General features: G+C 36.3%; 1 protein-coding gene across 2 annotated transcripts in view; it reads right to left on the bottom strand.

Moving 5' to 3' along the window:
* Positions 1-5,552: 5,552 nt before the first annotated feature.
* Positions 5,553-20,471, bottom strand: part of LOC120081376 (nuclear pore complex protein NUP214) — a 38,982-nt gene continuing 24,063 nt past the window's right edge. The window contains exons 8-16 of one of the 2 annotated variants that reach the window (XM_039036195.1): positions 20,087-20,252; positions 19,066-19,921; positions 18,407-18,559; positions 11,352-11,409; positions 10,276-10,424; positions 10,071-10,195; positions 9,238-9,583; positions 8,015-8,189; positions 5,553-7,622 (exon numbers count right to left, since the gene is read on the bottom strand). In XM_039036195.1, the coding sequence (XP_038892123.1) occupies positions 5,710-7,622; positions 8,015-8,189; positions 9,238-9,583; positions 10,071-10,195; positions 10,276-10,424; positions 11,352-11,409; positions 18,407-18,559; positions 19,066-19,921; positions 20,087-20,252 (3,941 nt within the window). In that variant the 3' untranslated portion in view covers positions 5,553-5,709. The remainder of the gene's footprint in view (positions 7,623-8,014; positions 8,190-9,237; positions 9,584-10,070; positions 10,196-10,275; positions 10,425-11,351; positions 11,410-18,406; positions 18,560-19,065; positions 19,922-20,086; positions 20,253-20,471) is intronic. The other variant, XM_039036196.1, reaches the window with a different exon arrangement.

Below are 20,471 nucleotides of genomic sequence, written 5' to 3'. Positions count from 1 at the left end.
TATCAAGTAGTTCTGGAATTCTGTGTCCATATATTCACCACCTCAATCCGATCGAAATGTTTTAATCTTTTTACCTAATTGGTTCTGAACCTCAGCCTTATACTCTTTGAAATTTTCAAAAGTTTCAGACTTTTGGTTCATTAGGTAAATATGCCCATACCTTGAATAATCATGTATAAAACTGATGAAATATTCAAACTCTCCTCTTGCTCTAACATTTAGAGGCCCACAAAGGTCTGAGTGAATCAACTCTAGGGGTTCTTTGGTTCTAAGACCTTTTCCAGAAAAAGATCTTTTTGTCATTTTACCTTCAAGACAAGACTCACATGGTGGTAATGAACTGTCGTCCAACTTATTTAGATGACTGTTATTAATCAATCTCTCAATCCTGTTGAGATTTATGTGACCCAGTCTCAAGTGCCAAAGATAGGCATTTGGAGAAATCTTCCTCTTCTTATGAGTCCCAGCAATTTTAAACATCTTTATGTTCAAAACAGCTTTGACCTCAGTTGGTTTTAACATGTACAAGTTATTTTCTAATTTTGCAGAGTAAATCTATTTATTTCCCATTTTGATGAACACTTCACCATTTTCGAAATAAACTTTATAATTTTGTTCTAGCAAACAGGAGACAGAAATTAGATTCCTTTTCATAGAAGGAATATAATATATATTTTTCAAATAAATATACTTATCTTCTATAAATAACTTCATATCTCCCACTGCTTTGGCTGAAACAATCTCCCCGGTCCCTACCTTAAAGATTGTTTCACCTTCTGTCAACTGTCTCCAGGAACTTGTTTCCTGTGAGATAGTACATACATGATTAGCGGCACCTGGATCAATTATCCAGATTTTATCGTTTTCCAACTAAACATGCTTCGATAACAAGTAAATCATATTTATCTTATTGTTCGAATTCAGCATTCTCATCTACATAATTCATAATTTCAAATGAATTGGGAGATAGAGGACAATCCTCTGTTAAAACTCTTTTGGTATAATCATCCGTTAGTAATTTGTTTGTTGATTTGATTTTACTGTTATATACATCGGAAGCGAGTATTCTAGAATTCGACATGCTGATAAAATTCAAACAAAATCTAATTAGCAAATTGTAACTAAATCCAAAGTCAAGTTTTAGCAAAAAGTAATAATGTACCCATAACCATTATTTATTTGCAACGATATTTTAGTGAGTCAGAATATATGCTACCGTGGTGCAGTCAAATATTCCTTCACTAAAACAAACAATTTTGACCAAACACTATCCCCGAAATAACTTTTATTCCTTTGGTCTCCGGAATAACTCTTATTCCTATAGTCGTTTAGTTATCGTTTTCGATCAAGATCTTTACTAACAACTTAGTAATTCTTGTAAGTGTGACCCGCCATTTTGAGATTCTGTAGAACGGTATGAATTTGCCTCCGAATTAGAAGACAACATCCAAGACGGAACTATAAGACTCTATTCATTTTACTGAAGCCTGGGTTGTTTCGAATCCTATGTTACAACCCTCCGGTGGGATAGCCGTTGCTAAAACAACTAGTAAAGAGCCGCTTAAAGCTAACCAGCAGGCGCAACATAGGAATCTCACGGTTCAGACTAATGGAGGAGACCGCAGGATATATTGACACATATCTTTCACCCACTTACTATGAACTACTTCCTCCATTTACCTTGATATTGACTCATACAAAAAACTTTTTGTAGGGAGGTCACTCCCAGGGTGACACGAAGCATCATATGAATCTCACAATGTAAACTATATGAGACGTGGCAGTTGAAATCTATTTATCGTATTATGATATATTACTTGAAACAACTTCCTCCTATTCATTGAAATCTACATTTAAGCTAAAAAAATACTCTCCGTAGGGAGGTCACTCCCAGGGTGACACGAAGTACCACTTAAATCTGGATTGTGAACTCTTAGAGACGTGAGAGTTAAAAACAACGTATCGTATATGTTATTAATCTCCCACTAAAGTTTTTTAATAACTCTATCATATAGAAGTTATTAAACTGACACTGAAGTGTTCTATTTCGGGTAGACTTATACTTAGGTTCTTTTCATAATATATTTCTGGGTAGAGTTAAAAACAACGTATCGCACTACAGATATATTTCTGTGTTCATTGGATATAACCAATCAACAGTACGATGACCCTTCATAAGTTGCTCGTAAGTACAGCTGGGCCAAATTATCGTTTTGGCCCTGTAGTTACATCTAACTCCTTAAGTACACTGATCCCTCTAATGACCAATAGATCATAGTCTTACTATGACTAAACCTCTCTTGGGTCAGAAGAGGGTGTGACACCACATTGTTCAAGACCCAAAATCAACCCTTAGGGGAGCAAGAAAGAGTGAATTTCATCTTGTGCAGCTGTGTTCCCAACTCTCCAATCAAACAAATCCCTAAAATGGTAGGCTTGTTGAGTCGGCGATTTAGCCTCTATCATCCATACAAATGAAAGAACCGCCCTCATAGGCAAGAGTTCACAACTCACTCAAGATTCAGGTCATGTTACCTATCATCATCCTGGTAAAATGTAAGTCTCTATTATAAACGGTGTTATATAATGAAACTAAACATTTCGTGGTCTAGTCTTATACAAACTTCTTTTGTATAGAATATCCCCGCTCGCATATCTAATACATGAATGATCAAGATTAAATCATTTGTAGCACTTTACAACAATTGTAACACATACAAAGTGGGCCATACTCGTAGTGTCACCAGGATAAGGTACTCAGCCTTATCCATCTACTACAGACCATTTAGGTTATCACTTAAACATGATTCACTTGTATGTCTCCACATACATGTTTAACTTATAAAGATAACCTTGGATGTTAGTTTATTGATTTGTGATTAATGCAACTAAAATATCACATATTTTATAGACAAAGTGAATAAAACATAATATATTTTATTATCACATAAAGAGTTTGTTCATACAATGTTTACAAACTATAGGACCCTATGAGATTTAGAGCATCAACTCCAACATGACTATCTAAACTCGATATACGGTCATCCAACCTCGATAGTGAGCTATCAATACTCTGTAGGTACAAATAAACAGAATCGTTAGCATTGGCTCCCTCCCTTGGCCAGCATGCTCGGGACACTCCTCATCCATAGATCGCTCTCTATAGGAATCCGCAGGATGGACATTAGGTGGGGTCAACTCATCCTCATCGCGTACGTCCCTCACCACATCATGGAACATATCATCACTAGGTGTGTATGTTCCTACCTCCACCCTTCCACATTCAGCATCCTCGTGCTCAACATGCTCGTGTTCATCATTGTTACCTCCATGACGATCATCATTATCACTTTCAGAACTACCTCCACTACTCGACCTACTGCTGCTTTCAGCACTATCATCATTGGCACCTAGATCAAATATAGGTCGTCTGTCCACTAGGGTATCCCGAAACTCCCTCTCAGCGTCAGTCATGACAAGACCCTCTTTAATTTTTGTCTGCATTAACATCCCAGTAAAATGGTTAGTGTCAATTTAACAACCAAATAAACATATTATGTATAGAGTACACTTACATTGTTAGACTGGAATATGTCTCTATCGAGTACTTTAAAGGACACTGAATGGGAGCATGACCATCGTAATATATGAGGCAAAGCCACCTTGCTTCTTCGCTCAGCAATGTTTCCAACTATCGATACTGCTAGAATCTTGTACGTCCATACCTAAATAAGATTTAAGATATATTAACAATAATAGTAATGTTAAATTAAACAACAAGTTTATTATGTTAAGCAAATTTACCTGGAACGGTTGTGGAAATTCACGCAAAGAGTACTTTTCGACATAATTTTTATTTCCTTTCACCTTCGTCTTATATAAACTAATCTTATCATTCAATGCAGTCTTTATAGCATCGAGTGTCCTCTCCCAAATAATGGTACCCCAGTCTAGATTGTTGTAATACTCTATGATCTGAACGTCCTTAGATCGTTTAAGTTCCACTGCACTTTTCTGCTTGTTCTTTCCCATCATTGCAACCTCCGTGTAGTACACTAAGATGATCTTCACAACATCCAAATCATCTTCGAACTCTAACTCCTTGTATTGTTCTTCTAGTAGATTGATATGTAATGTGTCCTTCATCACTCGATTACCAAAATACTTGATTGCAAGTTCATATGAAGACTCCTCATTCTTATCAACTTGCGTAGAGGATCGCCACAAATCAGTCATCAACAAAAAATCATCCTTCAAAAATGTGACAACCTTTCCGCCAACAGAGAATCTCATTGAGTCAGCTCTCATGCTCTTCATTTCTCTCAACAACATATGGTGGATAATTTGGTCGTTAAACACCATGTCAATGTCTACAAATCGCTCAAAATTGTTTTCTTGAACGTCTCTAATTGTCGTGGGGTAAGTTTCTCCTTCACAGTCTTGTTTGCATTAGCAATGTGGGTCAAGCTCATTATTTGATCGGGAAATCGGTCGACTACAGGTATTCTGAAACGTGTTGACATCTTAAATGACTCTTGCATGAAAAAAGATTCAATCAGTAATTCCTTCAGAAAAAAAAATTGTAAACACAACATTCTGTTTAAATCTCACTAGAACCACTCTCACTAGATATTGTCAAATTTGTGTCGCTCTCTCTGGTATCGCTCACATTCTTTCTTTTTACTCGCCTTCTACCTCAGACCACATCAAAAACAAAATTTAAAAAAAAAAACAAAAAAAACAAACAAACAAACAAAAAAATCATAGGTTCACAGTATTTCTAAACCCCAGAACGACCCACCCTTTCCGATGTCACTCTCTCCAATATCACTCTCGCCAATTTCACTCACATTCTCTCTTTTTAACGCCTTCAACCTCATAACATATCAAAAACCAAAAAACAAAAAAACCATAGGCTTACAACATTTCTAAACCCCAGAACGACCCATACTTTCCCCGTTACTGATCAATTTAAGACATAATCGGCATAGATTGAAATCACTTACTGATCAAATTCGATCTGTCTGGAAGATTTAGCAATCCCAAATGATGGATTTCAAACGCAGCGGGACCGTCCGAAACTTATAAGCGATACGAAGCCATTATCTTTGAAGAGTTTAGTTTTTGTCAATTTTCAATAAAAAGGTAAGAAGACAAAGAGGTAGGAGCATTTTATGGCAATGATGTCAGCAGATGATCAATTGACATTATTTTTTAAAATAAATGAGTCATTTGACATTCTGAACTTAAAAAATGGATCATCCGTACAAAATTTCCAAATTATAAAAGTAAAAGTGATATTTCCATTCCAAAAATTATCTCTTCCATTCTCTTAATTTCATTCTTAAATGAAACCTCAAACTAGAGATTTTTTTTTTTTCCCTTTAAAAATTCCTATAATTTTTTAAGGAAATTGTTTGGTTTTGAACCATTGCACTACAAATCCTAAGAATAAACAGGACTTTATTTTAAATGTACATGTTATGAATGAACAATCAAAATAACCTCAAATTAATAACAATTACAAGCAGAACAGTAAACCAAACAAGAAGTAATTCAAAATAAAATAAAATAAAAACATATATATGCCTGAATCAATAATGTGAAGATTTTCTAAGACCCCAAAAACAGAGGAAGAAGCTGAAAACTGGTGTTACAACAAAAATAAATATACATTCTACCCTCTGCCTATCATTAGTGAACATGAAACTACTTTCTTATCTGGGTGAAAAGCTCAGGAGGTTTTCCAGTTCCTCCAGCTCCACCAGCAGCAGCACCAAAAGCAGAGAAACCGCCGCTTCCTTGCTGACTACCAAACGCCCCAAATCCACCTGCAGCACCTGCAAAGCCTCCACCTGCAGCACCTGCAAAACCACCGCCTGCAGCACCTGCAAAACCTCCCGTTGTAGCGGAAGCACCAGCAAATCCACCACCAGTTGAGATTGTGCCAGCGAAACCACCGGCAGCCGAACCAACACCACCAAAACCGCCACCACCCCCTGAACCAACACCAGCGAACCCACCACTACCACCACTTGAACCAACACCGGCAAACCCACCAACTGCAACCGGTTTCATACCAGTAAAGCCACCACTAAAACTGCCAAGGGATCCTGAACCAGTTCCAGGGAGACTAGGACCAAGCTGTCTTGATTGCCCAAATGAACCAAGAACATTACCAAGTGCTTGCTGCCCTACTCCAATCTGAGCAGGCTGACCGAACCCACCTTGCGAAGGGGCTTGAGTAGCCATTGCAGAGCCAAAGCCACCAGAGAATGCAACTGAATTTGTGGGTAGTGATGCTGCTTGTGAAGCCAATGGAGACTGGAAGCTAAACGATGCAGGCCGAAACAACTCTCCACTAGGAGGAGATGCCATAGTAAAGGAAGAGGTCATTGAGGTTGCATTCACATTACCAAATGAACCACCAAATGGATTTGGTTTAGGAGCACCTGACATAGGGGAAGAGCTATTTCCAAATCCTCCCAAGCCGCTCAAATTAAACTCAACATTGTTAATCGTCTCTGGAGCCTCCTCGTCCATATCATCATCCTGAGTAACCGTCACGTTTGAAGTTTCATTTCTACCATTACCAGAAGTCTTAGAAGTTAAGTTTGGTGAAGGTAATGAAGCAAAAGCAACAGATGGCGGTTGTGGTTGAGCATCCCCTATTACATTTGGAATCTGTCCTCCAACATCTTTGGGAACTGTCTGGGTTTTCGAAGTTGGCTCTAGATGATTTTTATTAGCAGGTGTTATAGAAGGCTGAAATTTCAGTTCATGAGACTCAGGCTTTGAAGCTGGTGTTTTCTTTTCAGTATCACCCTCTGATTTCGAAACAGGTAGCTCTTTTTTTGAGGACTCCAATATAGGATTCAAGGAAGATAGAGTAGATGATGTTGATACCATCTTAGTTGCCTGAAATAGGGAATCAGAAACAGAAACAACTGGAGAGGAGAAGTTCAATTGGGTTGATGTTGAAAGAGGTTGATTGAGATCTATAGCAGCAGCAGAACTAGGAAGAGGTTTGCTTACAGCAAATCCTGAAAATAAAGTCGATGAACTTGAAGGACTATTGAACCGTGCTGGTGTTGGTGCTGGAACTGATGGTGAAATCGTCTTCAGTGACCTTTTTTCTTTTCTTGCTTCATCAACAGTAGGAACCAGAGAAGACATCGTACCAACAGATGCAGATTCAGGTTTATTTGCAGATCCAAAAAGTGGACTTGTAGTTGTATGCCTCTCCTTTGAGTTAGCAGTCTTCTGATTGTCCAAATTAGAGGTATCAATAAAATCTTTCGGTGTCGCCATCTGCTTAGATGATATTGTAAAGATGGATGGTTTTTTATCAAGGTTTGTATTAGATTTCTGAACAGAGTCGGTCCTAGTGACTGAGAAGAAATCAGAAGCTTTCGACTTTTCAGTAAATTTGTTTTCTGAAGTCACACTGAAAGCTTCATTATTACTTTTTTTCAGCATTTCATGTGATGATTGAAATACCGACAGTGATGGCGCTGTAGCATTAGTTTTTTGCAATGGTTGAGATTTCTGTCTGGAGATATTTGATGGTTGTAAAGGGCTAGCCCACATAAAAGGAGTTGCTGGGTTCTCAGAGTCATGTCCTGCATATGTAAAATAAATATAAGCTTGAATGTTAGGTTATCAAAACACGAAAAATATATGAAAACATCAAAAATAACTTTATTTCAATATCAATAGCCATTCATGAAGACTATGTCTCTCCCTCAACAAATCTACAAAGGATACCAAAATGATTTCCCCCTCCTAAGGTGCACAACTTCCCTTATTTATAACCAAAGCACCTCTAGCTAATTATCACTATGCCCTCATCAACATTCTATTACTATTACCAAGAAATCTCCTATTAATACCCACAAACTGAAACATTCAAAACTCAAAAGGAACAAGAAATAGATTTTATAGAATTTGTGAAATCTGCAAGCAAGCAAATGACCATAGAAACCTTCCGCTTACGCTTCATCTTAGGGATTACCTGCATTTTTGGATGATGATGATGACATAGATGATGTTAAGCGACTAGCTGGCCATGCAACTGTTGCTGCCCCGTCAGGTGTATGAGACCGAAATAGTTTCTCATCAGAGGAGGGTATTCCATGCAAAAGCATCCTCTTAACAGTTGTTTTTGGAGGTTCGACACTAGCCAGGTTCTGCATCAATTTTATTAGGAATAAATGTTAGGACACAAAAGCATAATAAGTCTGCATAATTATTAGACTATGAGTACAAAACAGAATCAGCCATGTCAGATTGTGCACTTCATTGCAAGATATGTTAGTCATGAAAATCTAACAAGGAAAAAGGATAATTGCTTATGAGCACATAGACAATGAACTTGATGTTACTTTTCTTTTAAAAGTTTTTATTATTATTATTGTTATTAATTGTAAAAAATTAAAAATAAAAATAAAAAACTGAATGGGATGAAGGAAATCCTCTTAAAGAGAAAGTACTAGATAAACAATCCCATTTTGAACCTGCTAAGAACAGATAGATGAATGATCAACTTGAGAGGATGGAGATAAGAAATTCAAAGAACACTCAGTTCGTGCATTCCTGACTGCAATGCAAGACTTCAGAGACCATAGGCTTTTATGGAGGAAGTACATGAATATCATTCTTCATGTAGATGCTGCTACTAGAGATGGCCATTCTTAGATGCAAATACTTTAAATTTGAATATTAGTTGGTAGTAGTATACTTGTATTTTCAGACCCAACAACTAATAGACATGACAACATGACGAATGCAAAACTTAAAACCATAATAGTACAATAGTAACTCTTGCAGGTAGCTCAGAGCTTTCGGGGATTGTTTTCTCTTAAATTTTATGTGACTATGTTAAAAGGGGAAGCCCAAAATATAGCTAAAAGCAGTGTTGTAAAGGGTTTCTTGTCAGCAAGAGTGACACCACTCTGATACTTTTCATACAAGAACTCATTAGTTACCATCAAGGAAAAGTGGGCCATACGCATCCTCTAACCACTGTTCTAACTACATTCTATAAAAGAAGCCCATGGGCAGACATATGAAGAAAAGTGGTTAGAGAGCTTACCAAGTTCTGGACCATCTTCCGTATATGGCACTTAATCCATATTTATATTATTCATGTAATATGAATCTCATTTTCAATTAACAAAAAAATGCTATATGAACCACAGGTAAAAATAGAAAAATAGAAGTTCAACGGAACAGTACCCTGTCGAGTGAATCTCTTCTCCTTCTCCCAGTTTCTGCTTCAGAATTTTTCGTTCCACTCCACTGTTTTCTTCTCGATGTATCTTTATGTGAAAAAGAATCAGCAGAAAGTAACAGCTTCTTGCTAGAAGTTTCTGCAATTTTGTTCACATTTGGAGAACTGAAAGAAGCATCATAAGTAAGTCCAATAGTCTCAAACAATTCCTTCGTGACACTCTGCCTTTTTAAAGAGGGTGATTCTATATTGAGTGCAGCCAATTGTTTTGATAGACTTTCAGAAAGAAGTTGAGCTGCTGCTAATTGAGATCCCATTATGTTATTCAAACTATGTAATGAATGACTATGCCTGCAACAAATTTTGATGAAGAAACCCGTGTCAGGCTACTCAAGAAAAAACCAGCTGAAAAGTGCAAGACAATAGAGAATAAATTAATAGGTAATTGTTTTAAATGGCAAAACTGCTGGAAATATTTTCAAATATAGAAAAATGTCACTATTTATCATTGATAAACACTGATAAATGTCACTATTTATCACTGTCTATCATTGATATCATATTTTGCTAGATTTGGTGATAAGTTGGCTCATTTTCCTATATTTAAAAACAGCACTAAATTAATTCATTTCAATCATCATGCTCAGGCAAGACTTTCAACATTAGGAACAAAACTTTTCATTGATATAATGAAAAGAGACTATTACTCAAAAGATAAAAACTCCGGAAATGAGTGAATAAATAAAAGCATAGAAACAAAACAATACAAATGAAGAACAAAGAGAGAAGAAGGATAAGGCTCTACATCTAAGAGCCAGAAAAAAAGGATTGGAAGTACCTCGAAGAACCAAATTTCCTTTGAAGAGCTCTTTCATTCACTTGACTTTCCTCATTTCCACCAAACTTATTCAATTCAAGGCCGTTAAAATGTCTTTCTAACTCAATTAACTGGTTAGTCATATTCTGGAAAAAAGAAGAAAGACATGCGTCAATCTCATCTGAAATTGGGGAAATTCATTGGCTTTTGAAACAGAATAGACTACCTGATTCATCTTTAAGATGTGTTGTCGCTTTAACTCTAATTCTGAACTCAACTTTTGACGATCCCATTGTTCCCAATACTTGCTGTCGGAAGCTTGCATAACAATACCTTCAATGTATGTCTTCTTTGACAAAACTGAAACCAAATAAACTGAAAATGTAAAATATAAATGAAGTTGTGTGCATATTAAGGAATTGTTTGATAGACAATTTGAAAACAAGAAATAAAATAAAAATAGAGTTGTATTTCATGTTTTCAGATATGTGTCTGGTAGCAGATTCAAAAATTAAATTCCAATTTAATAATTTTTTCAAAATATGATTGAAAATATATTTAGTTACTCACTACATACTAGGTTGAATATAAACCATTACTAATTAATTTATGAACTTTTTTACGTTCAAATTTTCGTATAATTATTATTTTGTAACATCATATAATATATAATATGTAATATATTACATATGATAATTTAACAAAAATAATTGAGTCTATAATATGAAATAGTATATTTGTTATTGTTTTTATCATTTTTAATACAATTTTGCATTTTAAAATTTTGAATTCAAAATCTGGATACACTGAAAACATAAAAAAGCTAGTTTTTAGAATTTGCACTGTTTGGATCACAAAATCCAAAAACAATTTCCGAAAACAGAACTCAGATTGTCAACCATACACATATTTACTGAGCTCAGAGAATCTGAGAACCATAATACCGGATCTGAGTTGTCTACCAAACAGGCCCTAATTCATTATGATTTACAATTTGATATTTAACCAAGTCAACTTGATTGCTACATATTTCAACCAAATCCCAGTACTCCTGATCTCCTGCCTTATTATTCGCAAATCTCAATCAAATTCCCATGATAACCCATAAGAATTTTTAGATAGAAATTTTAGCTTGAATGTAGGGATATACGTGGAACTTTATAGTTCACGACAAATATTCAATGCATTCAAAAACAAAAGGCACTTCTCCAATATTAGCTAGATTGACAAGGAACGCTTCACGGCAACAGGGTAACCATCAATAACGTAGTATAAACAAACAAAAAATTGAGGTTCCAATACCTTGTATCATTTTGTCAAAGAGATTTTGTACCTCCTGCGCACGTTCATTCATTGTGCTCTACAAAGAGAGGAAAATGAAATTAGCATGTTAGATAAATCTATTAATAGCAAGGAAAGGGATATCGTAAAGAAGAAAAGAAAAGGGGCCTTAAACAAAGAACCCGAAATTAAAGCATATATAATTCAAATTGCAAGAATTAAAAATAACCTAAACTTCGAGGGAGGAAATAAGGGCATTCTATTAGGATCCTTCCTAACAAGAACAAACTCAATAACAAGGAATGGACACAAGAACAATCAAGCATGAAAATATATTGAAATATTAAAAGAAACAGTAACAAGATAATACTCAGTAGATTCTAATGGGCTGAGAAATCCTCTTCCAAATTCCCAATTAGGAAATCCTCACATAAAATTCTCCATACCTTCCTCTCAACTCATTCCCTATTTATAACTAAAAAGCCCTAAAAAACCTAATAACTAATTACTAATATGCCCTCCTAATAACTGTATTAATATTCTATTAATAATCCTAATATTACCATAACTAGGGATCTTACATTACTCACCCCTTCGAAGACACTTTGTCCTCAAGGTGTGCTTACAAAACAAGATCACAAAAAAAAAAAGGACGGTTACTTTTTTTTTTTCCTTTTTCTTTTTTTTTTAATTGAGATAAAACACTTAACCCAAATCACCAGCCTCCTTGGAAAGAAAAGTGTCCAATTTGGGTTTCAACTAATCCATTTATGTTCAGCCGATTAAGCAGCCCATATCCAACTTCTGCAATTTTATTCCACTTGTTGCCCTCACCTCCCGACACATCCCACCTCTTCATAGAAAAAGAAAACAGCACCATCTTCAAGTCTTTGTCTCCTTCCACTGCCCACGCCCTCTTTCTCTGCATTTTCTTTTCTTCCAACAACTCCTTCATGTATACTTCTGGCCTTAGTTTCATCTTTCCCGCTGTCCCCAATTCGCCCACATCCGTCTGATCATCAAGATGTTCCCCTCCACCGCACAACCTTTCAACTGCTACGATCATAGCTCGCCGGACATCGAACAAAAAACTAACATTACCACCCACAATGCTTACCACCTCGAGAAACACCTGCCTAAGGTTCACCCACAACAATCCCTCGACGCCAGTGGCAGACAGAAAGCCGTCCATCCTTAATTTTTCCTTCATTGGTATCCCTAGCTTTCTTTATAATTTTCTTCTTTCTCATCGTATAATTTCCCTTGTTACCCATTGAATTTTCTTCTCCCGCCTTCCTGTTCATCGTCTTCTTCAGCCTCCTTGGCAATGGTCGGCGGTGAGTGCTTCGATAATGACACAGATTGACAACATGTGAGCAGAACACAATGTAGTACGGTTAATGCTAGTTCCGAAATTTCATCACCAACCATGCTGGCATTCGTCGATTCTTCTTCCATCTGATATCTCGATTTCTCCACCATTTGTTCCTCAAATAGTTCAACTTCCAACAATTCTTCGTTCGATTATTTTTCCTTTGTTAATCACTTCGCCTCTTTGGAGCTTCTACTCCCTCTGATCGGCATTTCCATTTCCATCGAGTCCTTGTCTCTGACCATCTCGCCTTTCGCCATCGACGATGGACACGAACAATCAAGTTTCTCTTCCTCCCTGATTTCTCCATCTTCGACTCATTTTTTTTTCTCTTTTTCTTCTTTGCTATGGAGCCTCTCATCACCTTCCTCTTTTTTACTTTTTGTTTCTCTCGACCACATCCGTTCTATCTTTGGTGTCCATTTTCTCTCAACGGATCTTGCTAGAATAAGCACCACTCCTTCATTGATGCCTTTCAATATTCGGGAAGATCCCTCCACAAATAAGCATTCCACTAGAAGCTCATTGGGAACTTCAAGTTCAACTCCAGCAACAACCGCTTCTTGTTTTTCTGACCTTTTATTTGTCAATTCTTCTTTCTCCGCTTCAATAGTTGCTACTCATCTTTCTTTTCTTTCTCTGTCTCTTTGTTGAAACTACTTGATTCTTTGTTGTATTGTCTTCATCTCTCCTTGTATCTCCAACAACACTGATTCTAGCCTCTGACCTCGACCCATAGTAAAAACAATACTCCCAAGAAAGAAGAGCTCTGATACCAATTTGTTAGGATCCTTCCTAACAAGAACAAACTCAATAATAAAGAATGGACTCAAGAACAATCAAGCATGAAAATATATTAAAATATTAAAAGAAATGGTAACAAGATAATACTCAACATATTCTAAAGGGCTGAGAAATCCTCTCCCAAATTCCCAATTAAGAAATCCTCATATAAAATTCTTCATACCTTCCTCTCAACCCATTCCCTCTATTTATAACTAAAAAACCCTAACAAACCTAATAGCTAATTACTAATATGCCCTCCTAATAACTATATTAATATTCTACTAATAAATCCTTACCATAACTAGGGGTCTTACATTTTATACCAATTTGTTAGGAACCTTCCTAACAGAAACAAACTCAATAACAAGGAATGGACTCAAGAACAATCAAGCATGAAAATATATTGAAATATTAAAAGAAATAGTAACAAGATAATACACAACACATTCTAGAGGGTTGAGAAATCCTCTCCCAAATTCCCAATTAGGAAATCCTCACATAAAATTCTTCATGCCTTCCTCTCATTCCATTCCCTCTATTTATAACTAAAGGGCCCTAACAAACCTAATAGCTAATTACTAATATGCCCTCCTGATAACTATATTAATATTCTACTAATATTGTAAGGCCCCTAGCTATAGAAATAATAAGAATATTGGTAGAATATTAGTAGGGAGGTTAGAAGGGGCATATAAGTAATTAGATAGTAAGTTTGTTATGAATTTCAGTTATAAATAAGGAGAGAGGGGTGAGAGAAAGGTATGAAGAATTTAGTGGGATTTTCTAGTTTTGGAAATATTGGGAGAGGATTTCCAGCCCTCTTGAAAGTGTTGGTAAGTCACTGTTCTATTGGCTATCTTTCTTATAATCTTGTTGTTAATTTCCATTGTAATTTTCCCTAGAAGTATATAAATAAATCGTTCTAGAGCCTTGCTCTATTTCTTGGGAATTGTCTTGTTGGGTATTTTACTATTTGCAGATTGGATACCTAACATAATCCTAATATTACCATAACTAGGGGTCTTACACTTTTTTTTTTTTTATAAAGAACAAAACTTCCTGAGGAAAAATGGAAGAAAAAAAAACAAAAACAATGGCATCCAAAAAAAACGCTAAGCCCACGAAAAGGAAGATTGCCACTAGAGAAAGGGAGTCCAATCAAGGAAAAATGTAACATAAAGGATAATTTAAAAAAAAAAAAAAAAAATGGACACTGTCACTCAAGAAGAGAGATCTAGCCAGGGTCCACAATATTTATCTATTATACCTGAGTGCGAACCAAATCTGCTCTCACAAGAATTGATTGATACTGACTACTGATAAAATTAATCCAAAACAACAAATTATTCCAAAGATAATATGCAAAAGAACAATGTTGAATTAGAAACAACACTAATTATTCTAGAAGCTTCTATTAAACTATGTATAATAGACATTTCTAGAATTATGTTGAAATATATAAATATATCTCAAAGAAAAGATCTAGAAATATCCAAGGGTTTCTTTAGGCTCCAAGGAATTTTAGAACTCCTTTAGATAAGGATAATCTCATAGAATTATCTAGAATTAGTTAGATCTAAGAGAAGTCTAGAAAAATCCTATTCCTTGAGGTCCAAGGATCTCATGTCTATAAATAGGAGATGTAGCCCCATATATGAGCCAAGCAAAGCTAGAGAGCTAGTGTAGAAAAGTGAGTGAGTGTCTTGAGAGTGAAAGAGTAATTTCTAAGTGTTCATCCTTGTATATTTCTAAATAAAAGTTTCTTTCTTCAAAAAGAGATTCTCTTCCTTTTGTGCCAATTTCTTCAACAAGTGGTATCAGAGCCAAGCTAGCATAGGTTGTTGTGGTGGAGCTTCTGAAGATCGAGTACAGTCTGGGATTGTGAAGCTTGTTGTCTGGGACACAGCTACTCATGGAGTGCATTCATCACTACAAGGTGATGGGAGACCGTCAAGTTGTTGGAGGAATCAAAAAGCTCAACATTCAAAACTACAAAACATGGTCCACATGCATGAAGTCGTATCTCTAAGGCCAAGGCCTATAGATGTTGTGGGAGGCACTGAAGTCAGTCCACCTGAGGATGCTACTGCTGCTTTGAAGAAATGGAATATCAAGGCAAGTATGGCCATGTTTGCAATCAAAACAACAATTGATGAAGAAATGTTGGAGCACATCAATACAGTGGAGACACCAAAGGTAGCATGGAACACGTTTGCCTCACTTTTCTCGAAGAAAAATGATGCGAGATTGCAATTTCTAGAGAACAAGCTCCTGTCAACCAATACTTCACCAAGGTAAAAACTTTATGTCGGGAAATCTCTTAATTGGATCCTACTTCCGCGATTTCAGAATCAGGGATGAGAAGAATTATTATTCGTGGACTTACACCTGAATATAGAAACTTTATTGCTGCTATTCAAGGTTGGGCAGTACAACCTTCTCTAATTGACTTAGAAAATATGCTTACCAGTCAAGAAGCATTGGCTAAGCAAATGTCGGAGGTCACAATAAAGAGCAATAATGAAGAAGCGCTCTATAGTGGCTAAAGAAAAGGTCAGTCAAAATATCAAAAGAAAGTAGGATCAAAAGGTGATGAAGAAACTCCAAAACACTCTCAAGTAGGGGGAGCTAGTAAAACTAATCAAAATCACGAGCATAGAAAAAATGGTGAATGTTATAACTGTGGAAAGATAGGCCATTATGCCAAAGATTGTCGTTGAAAGAAAAAGGCAGCAGAAAGCAACGCCGTCACCTCCCAGGGTGAAAGCATCAGTGAAGAAGAATGGGATGCAGAGGCATGCTTTGCTAGAGCATATGCAAGCCCAGTCCACATCCAATGTGGTGGAGAATGAAGTGTTGACTCTCCATGCAGAAGAGATAAATTATGAAAATGACTGGATTGTTGATTCAGGTTGCTCTAACCACATGACAGGAGATAAGAGGAAGCTGCAAAACACAGTTGAGTACGAAGGAAGCCGAGTTATTGTAACTGCATTCGACTCGAAGTTGCCAATAGCCCATATTGGCAAAACTATGATAATGCCTTGCTCTAGTTCCAATCAAGTGGAACTGGAGAACATATTTTATGTGCCTAGAATGAAGAAGAATTTGGTGTCAGTATCTCAATTGACATCAGCAAGCAACTTCGCTGTGTTTGGACCTCATGGTGTCAAGGTGTACCGACATCTCAATATCAGTGGTACGCTATTAATGGAGGGAGAAGGAGTGGACTCCATCTATATCATGTTAGATGCAGGCACCTACATGGATAAGCAAAAGCACCCAAGGACACAGTGCATTGATTTTGTTGGTGAACAATGCTATACATCAAGAAATGTTAACCGTTGATGAAACATTGTCATGGCAGGCACCCGAATAAAAAAATACACCTAAGGATGAGAAAACTTTCAAAGAAGGATAAAAAAAAAAAGAGAGAGATAAGCCAAGTGCAACAGGTTCCAATAGAAAGAGAAGAAAAAAATGACGAAGACGAAAAAGAGCAACTAAGGACGCTAAGTCCTTGGCATGGTTGTGCACATGATCGAGAACTACAATTACGGAGATCAACCAGGCAAAGAATACCAAATTCCAGGTATGCAAACGCAATATTAGCAATATTTGAAGAACCAACGACATACGAAGAAGCGTCATAGAATATCCAATGGAGAAAGGCCATGGAAGAACTGGACACATTGAGAAGACATAGATGTTGGGACATAGTGCCAAAAGGCTAAGAGCATCTAAGCATGCAAAGTTTCAACAATAATTTGAGATGATGGAAAAAGCTAGAATAGTTAGTGTTGAGGGGGTGTGTTGAAATAGAAGCAACTCTAACTATTCTAGAAGCTTCTATTGAAGTATGTAGAATAAACTTTTCTAGAATTAGGTTGAAATATGTAAATATATATCTCAAAGAAAAGATCTAGAAATATCCTAGGGTTTCTTTAGGCTCCAAGGAATTATAGAGAACTCCTTTAGATAAGGATAATCTCATAGAATTATCTAGAATTAGTTAGATCTAAGAAAAGTCTAGGTCCAAGGATCTCATGCCTATAAATAGGAGATGTGGCCTCATATGTGAGCCAAGCAAGGCTGGAGAGTTAGTGTAGAAATGTGAGTGTGCCTTGAGAGTGAAAGAGTAATTTCTAAGTGTTCATCCTTGTATATTTCTAAATAAAACTTTCTTTCTTCAAAAAGAGATTGTTTCTCTTCCTTTGTGCCAATTTCTTCAACATACAATATAACATTAGATGTCTACAGAAACCCCATTAAATCCACATAAACAGCAAACTGAGTAAACAATCAACAAAGAAATTCAAGCAACTAATCATAGCAATAAATCTTCGATGAGTCCCATTCCTAGAAAAGACTTGAAACCTGAATTATACTTTTGATGTTTTCTAAGATCGAGTAATTTGTAAATCAATTACCTATTACCTTTTGTCAGCTCTTTCTTAAACTTTCTAATCAAACATAGTTAGTTGATCCTCAGTTGGTATCCAGGACCCGTTGTTGGGCCCTAGGAAAGGAATACTGGCCATCTTTTCTCATAGCATACATTTTCCTTTTCAAGTATTTTCTTTTTTGTGATGCTTCCATCAAGCTATTGTCATTTCTCTATTCTTTCCTCTGCTAATCTCTGATTCTCTTACACAGACCATTACTATTAGGATGAGAAGCTCTGCAACCACTTTCTACTCCATACATATCTTTTTCACATTTTTCTCCTTTCCTGAATCTAGTACTTTTAGCAATAAATAATGAGGCTACACTAATTAATAACCATATTCTGTCTAACAAAATAAAGGAGAAAATAATTAACGAACTGAAACTTTTTCTTTTTTTTTAAACAGAAATGAGCCTCATTCATTGAATTAATGAAAAGAGAGAGTAATATAAAATAACAATTGACAATTACCTTCCATATTTGACATTCATCTAAAAGACTGGCTAAGCCAAGCTCCAAAGCTTCAACGGAGCTTTTCTGGAAAGCAGTGCAGGCATCCAAGAACCCACCCGGCTCTTCTATAGACTCCAGAAGCATGTCCAATGCTTCGCACATTTCTTTCATCTGAAAGTAAAAGGAAGCATTGAAGAAACTAGAAAAAAATCTTGAGAAATTATAAGGGGAAACACAGCTATGGGGGTGAGACGCTTTTCAGTTGCCTATGCAATATGAAGTCATATATGTTGAAACTTATATGGTAAATATACAATATGAAGCCATATATGAAAACGTGTGGCCTCATTATTTTGTTAGTCACATACAGGGACCATCATTTAACCAAATCAAAAAAATACGAAGGGGAAATCTTATTTTCTAATTCAAGATGTTCCTAAGAGGAATATATCGGGACAGGAAAGCTCATGCAAGTATTTTATCCACTCTTCCCTTTATACTAGTAGAAATGGAGTGGAGGTATATTATCTTTATAAAGATTTCTTTTCCAAAGACGACAGATTGGAGGTGTATGAGCAAGCAAAAGAATGGAAGATTTTAAAGCAAGTCATTCCTATATTAGAATTGAGTATGTTCACATTGGCAAAATGTTTGGATAAATTTCGTTCAGAACTTACTGGTTTTGCCAGGGGGGCATTGCTGTAACTTCGGTCTGAACCATCATGTTTCTCATTAGAAATTTTCCCCGGCAAGTTGTCTTGCAATGATATTTGTGAGCTACGTATCACTGGTAAAGATTCAATTTTACCAGCACCTCCCATTACTTGTCTCCCACTTTGTGTTAATGTACTTGGAACATCCTTCGGTTGAAAAGGTTTTCCAGCAAAACCTGCGAAACAATTCGCTGTACCAAAACTTGGTACATAATTCTCAGTTTTGCTGCTTTGAAAAGAATTTGGAATTAAGACTGAAGATACGGGATCAATTTTATTTAAAAATATAGCTTTATCGCTGGATAACTCAGAAGCAGCCAACAAGCCAGTTGACCCCAATTTTTTCGTTGATTCTTTTACATTGGGAAAGGGCTGGCTATGCACATCCACAGACTTCCCTGAAATAGAAACAGGCCCGAGACCAAATTTTTGAACAGGCTTGTCAAAGTTCCCAATCTCGTAGTTGGATCTCTCCAGGACAGAAGACTTCAATGATTGTGAATAAATGAAAGAATCTGCTTTCCGGCTTTTAGTATTACTCTCTGCACCAACAGTTGCACTCTCACCTATTTTAGATACTAGACTTTGATCATTATTAGAAGACTTGATGTCGTTTGAAATTTTAATTTTTTCCCCAGGAATCTCACTACTGATTGCGATTTTTTCCATAACCTGCATCTTAAGATCATTGTTTGCTTCTCTAAACTCTTTCTTTGATTCAGAAGAGAGTTGAGACCGATCATCAGCAGGCACTATTATATCATCTTCCTCCTCATCACAAGCAGGAACGGTCTCATGTGGAGCTTCTGTTTCATTGACACTGCATGAAAAGTTGAAAACCCATAGTAAAAGGAAATCAGGAGCGATAATCATAATATTCAGGCTGCTATTAAAAGCTAAAGATAGAAACATTTATCCAAGGAAAAAATAGACTTGGGCCTTGGGTACGATAACAAACGACGTTTTAAAACATAAAAGGCAGTACCTAGAAAATTGAAACATAATGAGATCTCCCTCTAAAGTAAGACACACAAGGATGCAATATGGCGAGACTTCTCTCATATCTTCAAATCCAACTCTAACTATCACCTTCCCAGGAAGAGAAACTCGATCAATGCACAGCCCCATTACCAAATTATCATCACCATTCGCTGAAACAAAACAAGAATGGGATACAATTATATCACAGAAGAAGAGATACTGCAGAATACAAAAATAAAAAACCTAGTCAATGAGCATGAATAAATGTGTACGTAAAAGTTCACTGCATAACCCAACTCCAACTTTCTAACAAAAATACTTTGTGTGTGCATGAGTAAATGGGGAAAATCATATAGAAAGAGAAACACTGAAAGAAAACATAATGCAAC

This window comes from Benincasa hispida, chromosome 7, assembly GCF_009727055.1.
Source record: "Benincasa hispida cultivar B227 chromosome 7, ASM972705v1, whole genome shotgun sequence".
In the NCBI taxonomy this organism is placed as follows: Eukaryota; Viridiplantae; Streptophyta; class Magnoliopsida; order Cucurbitales; family Cucurbitaceae; genus Benincasa; species Benincasa hispida.
Note: the sequence above shows the minus strand (reverse complement) of the source record. Positions and strands in the feature narration are given on the sequence as shown.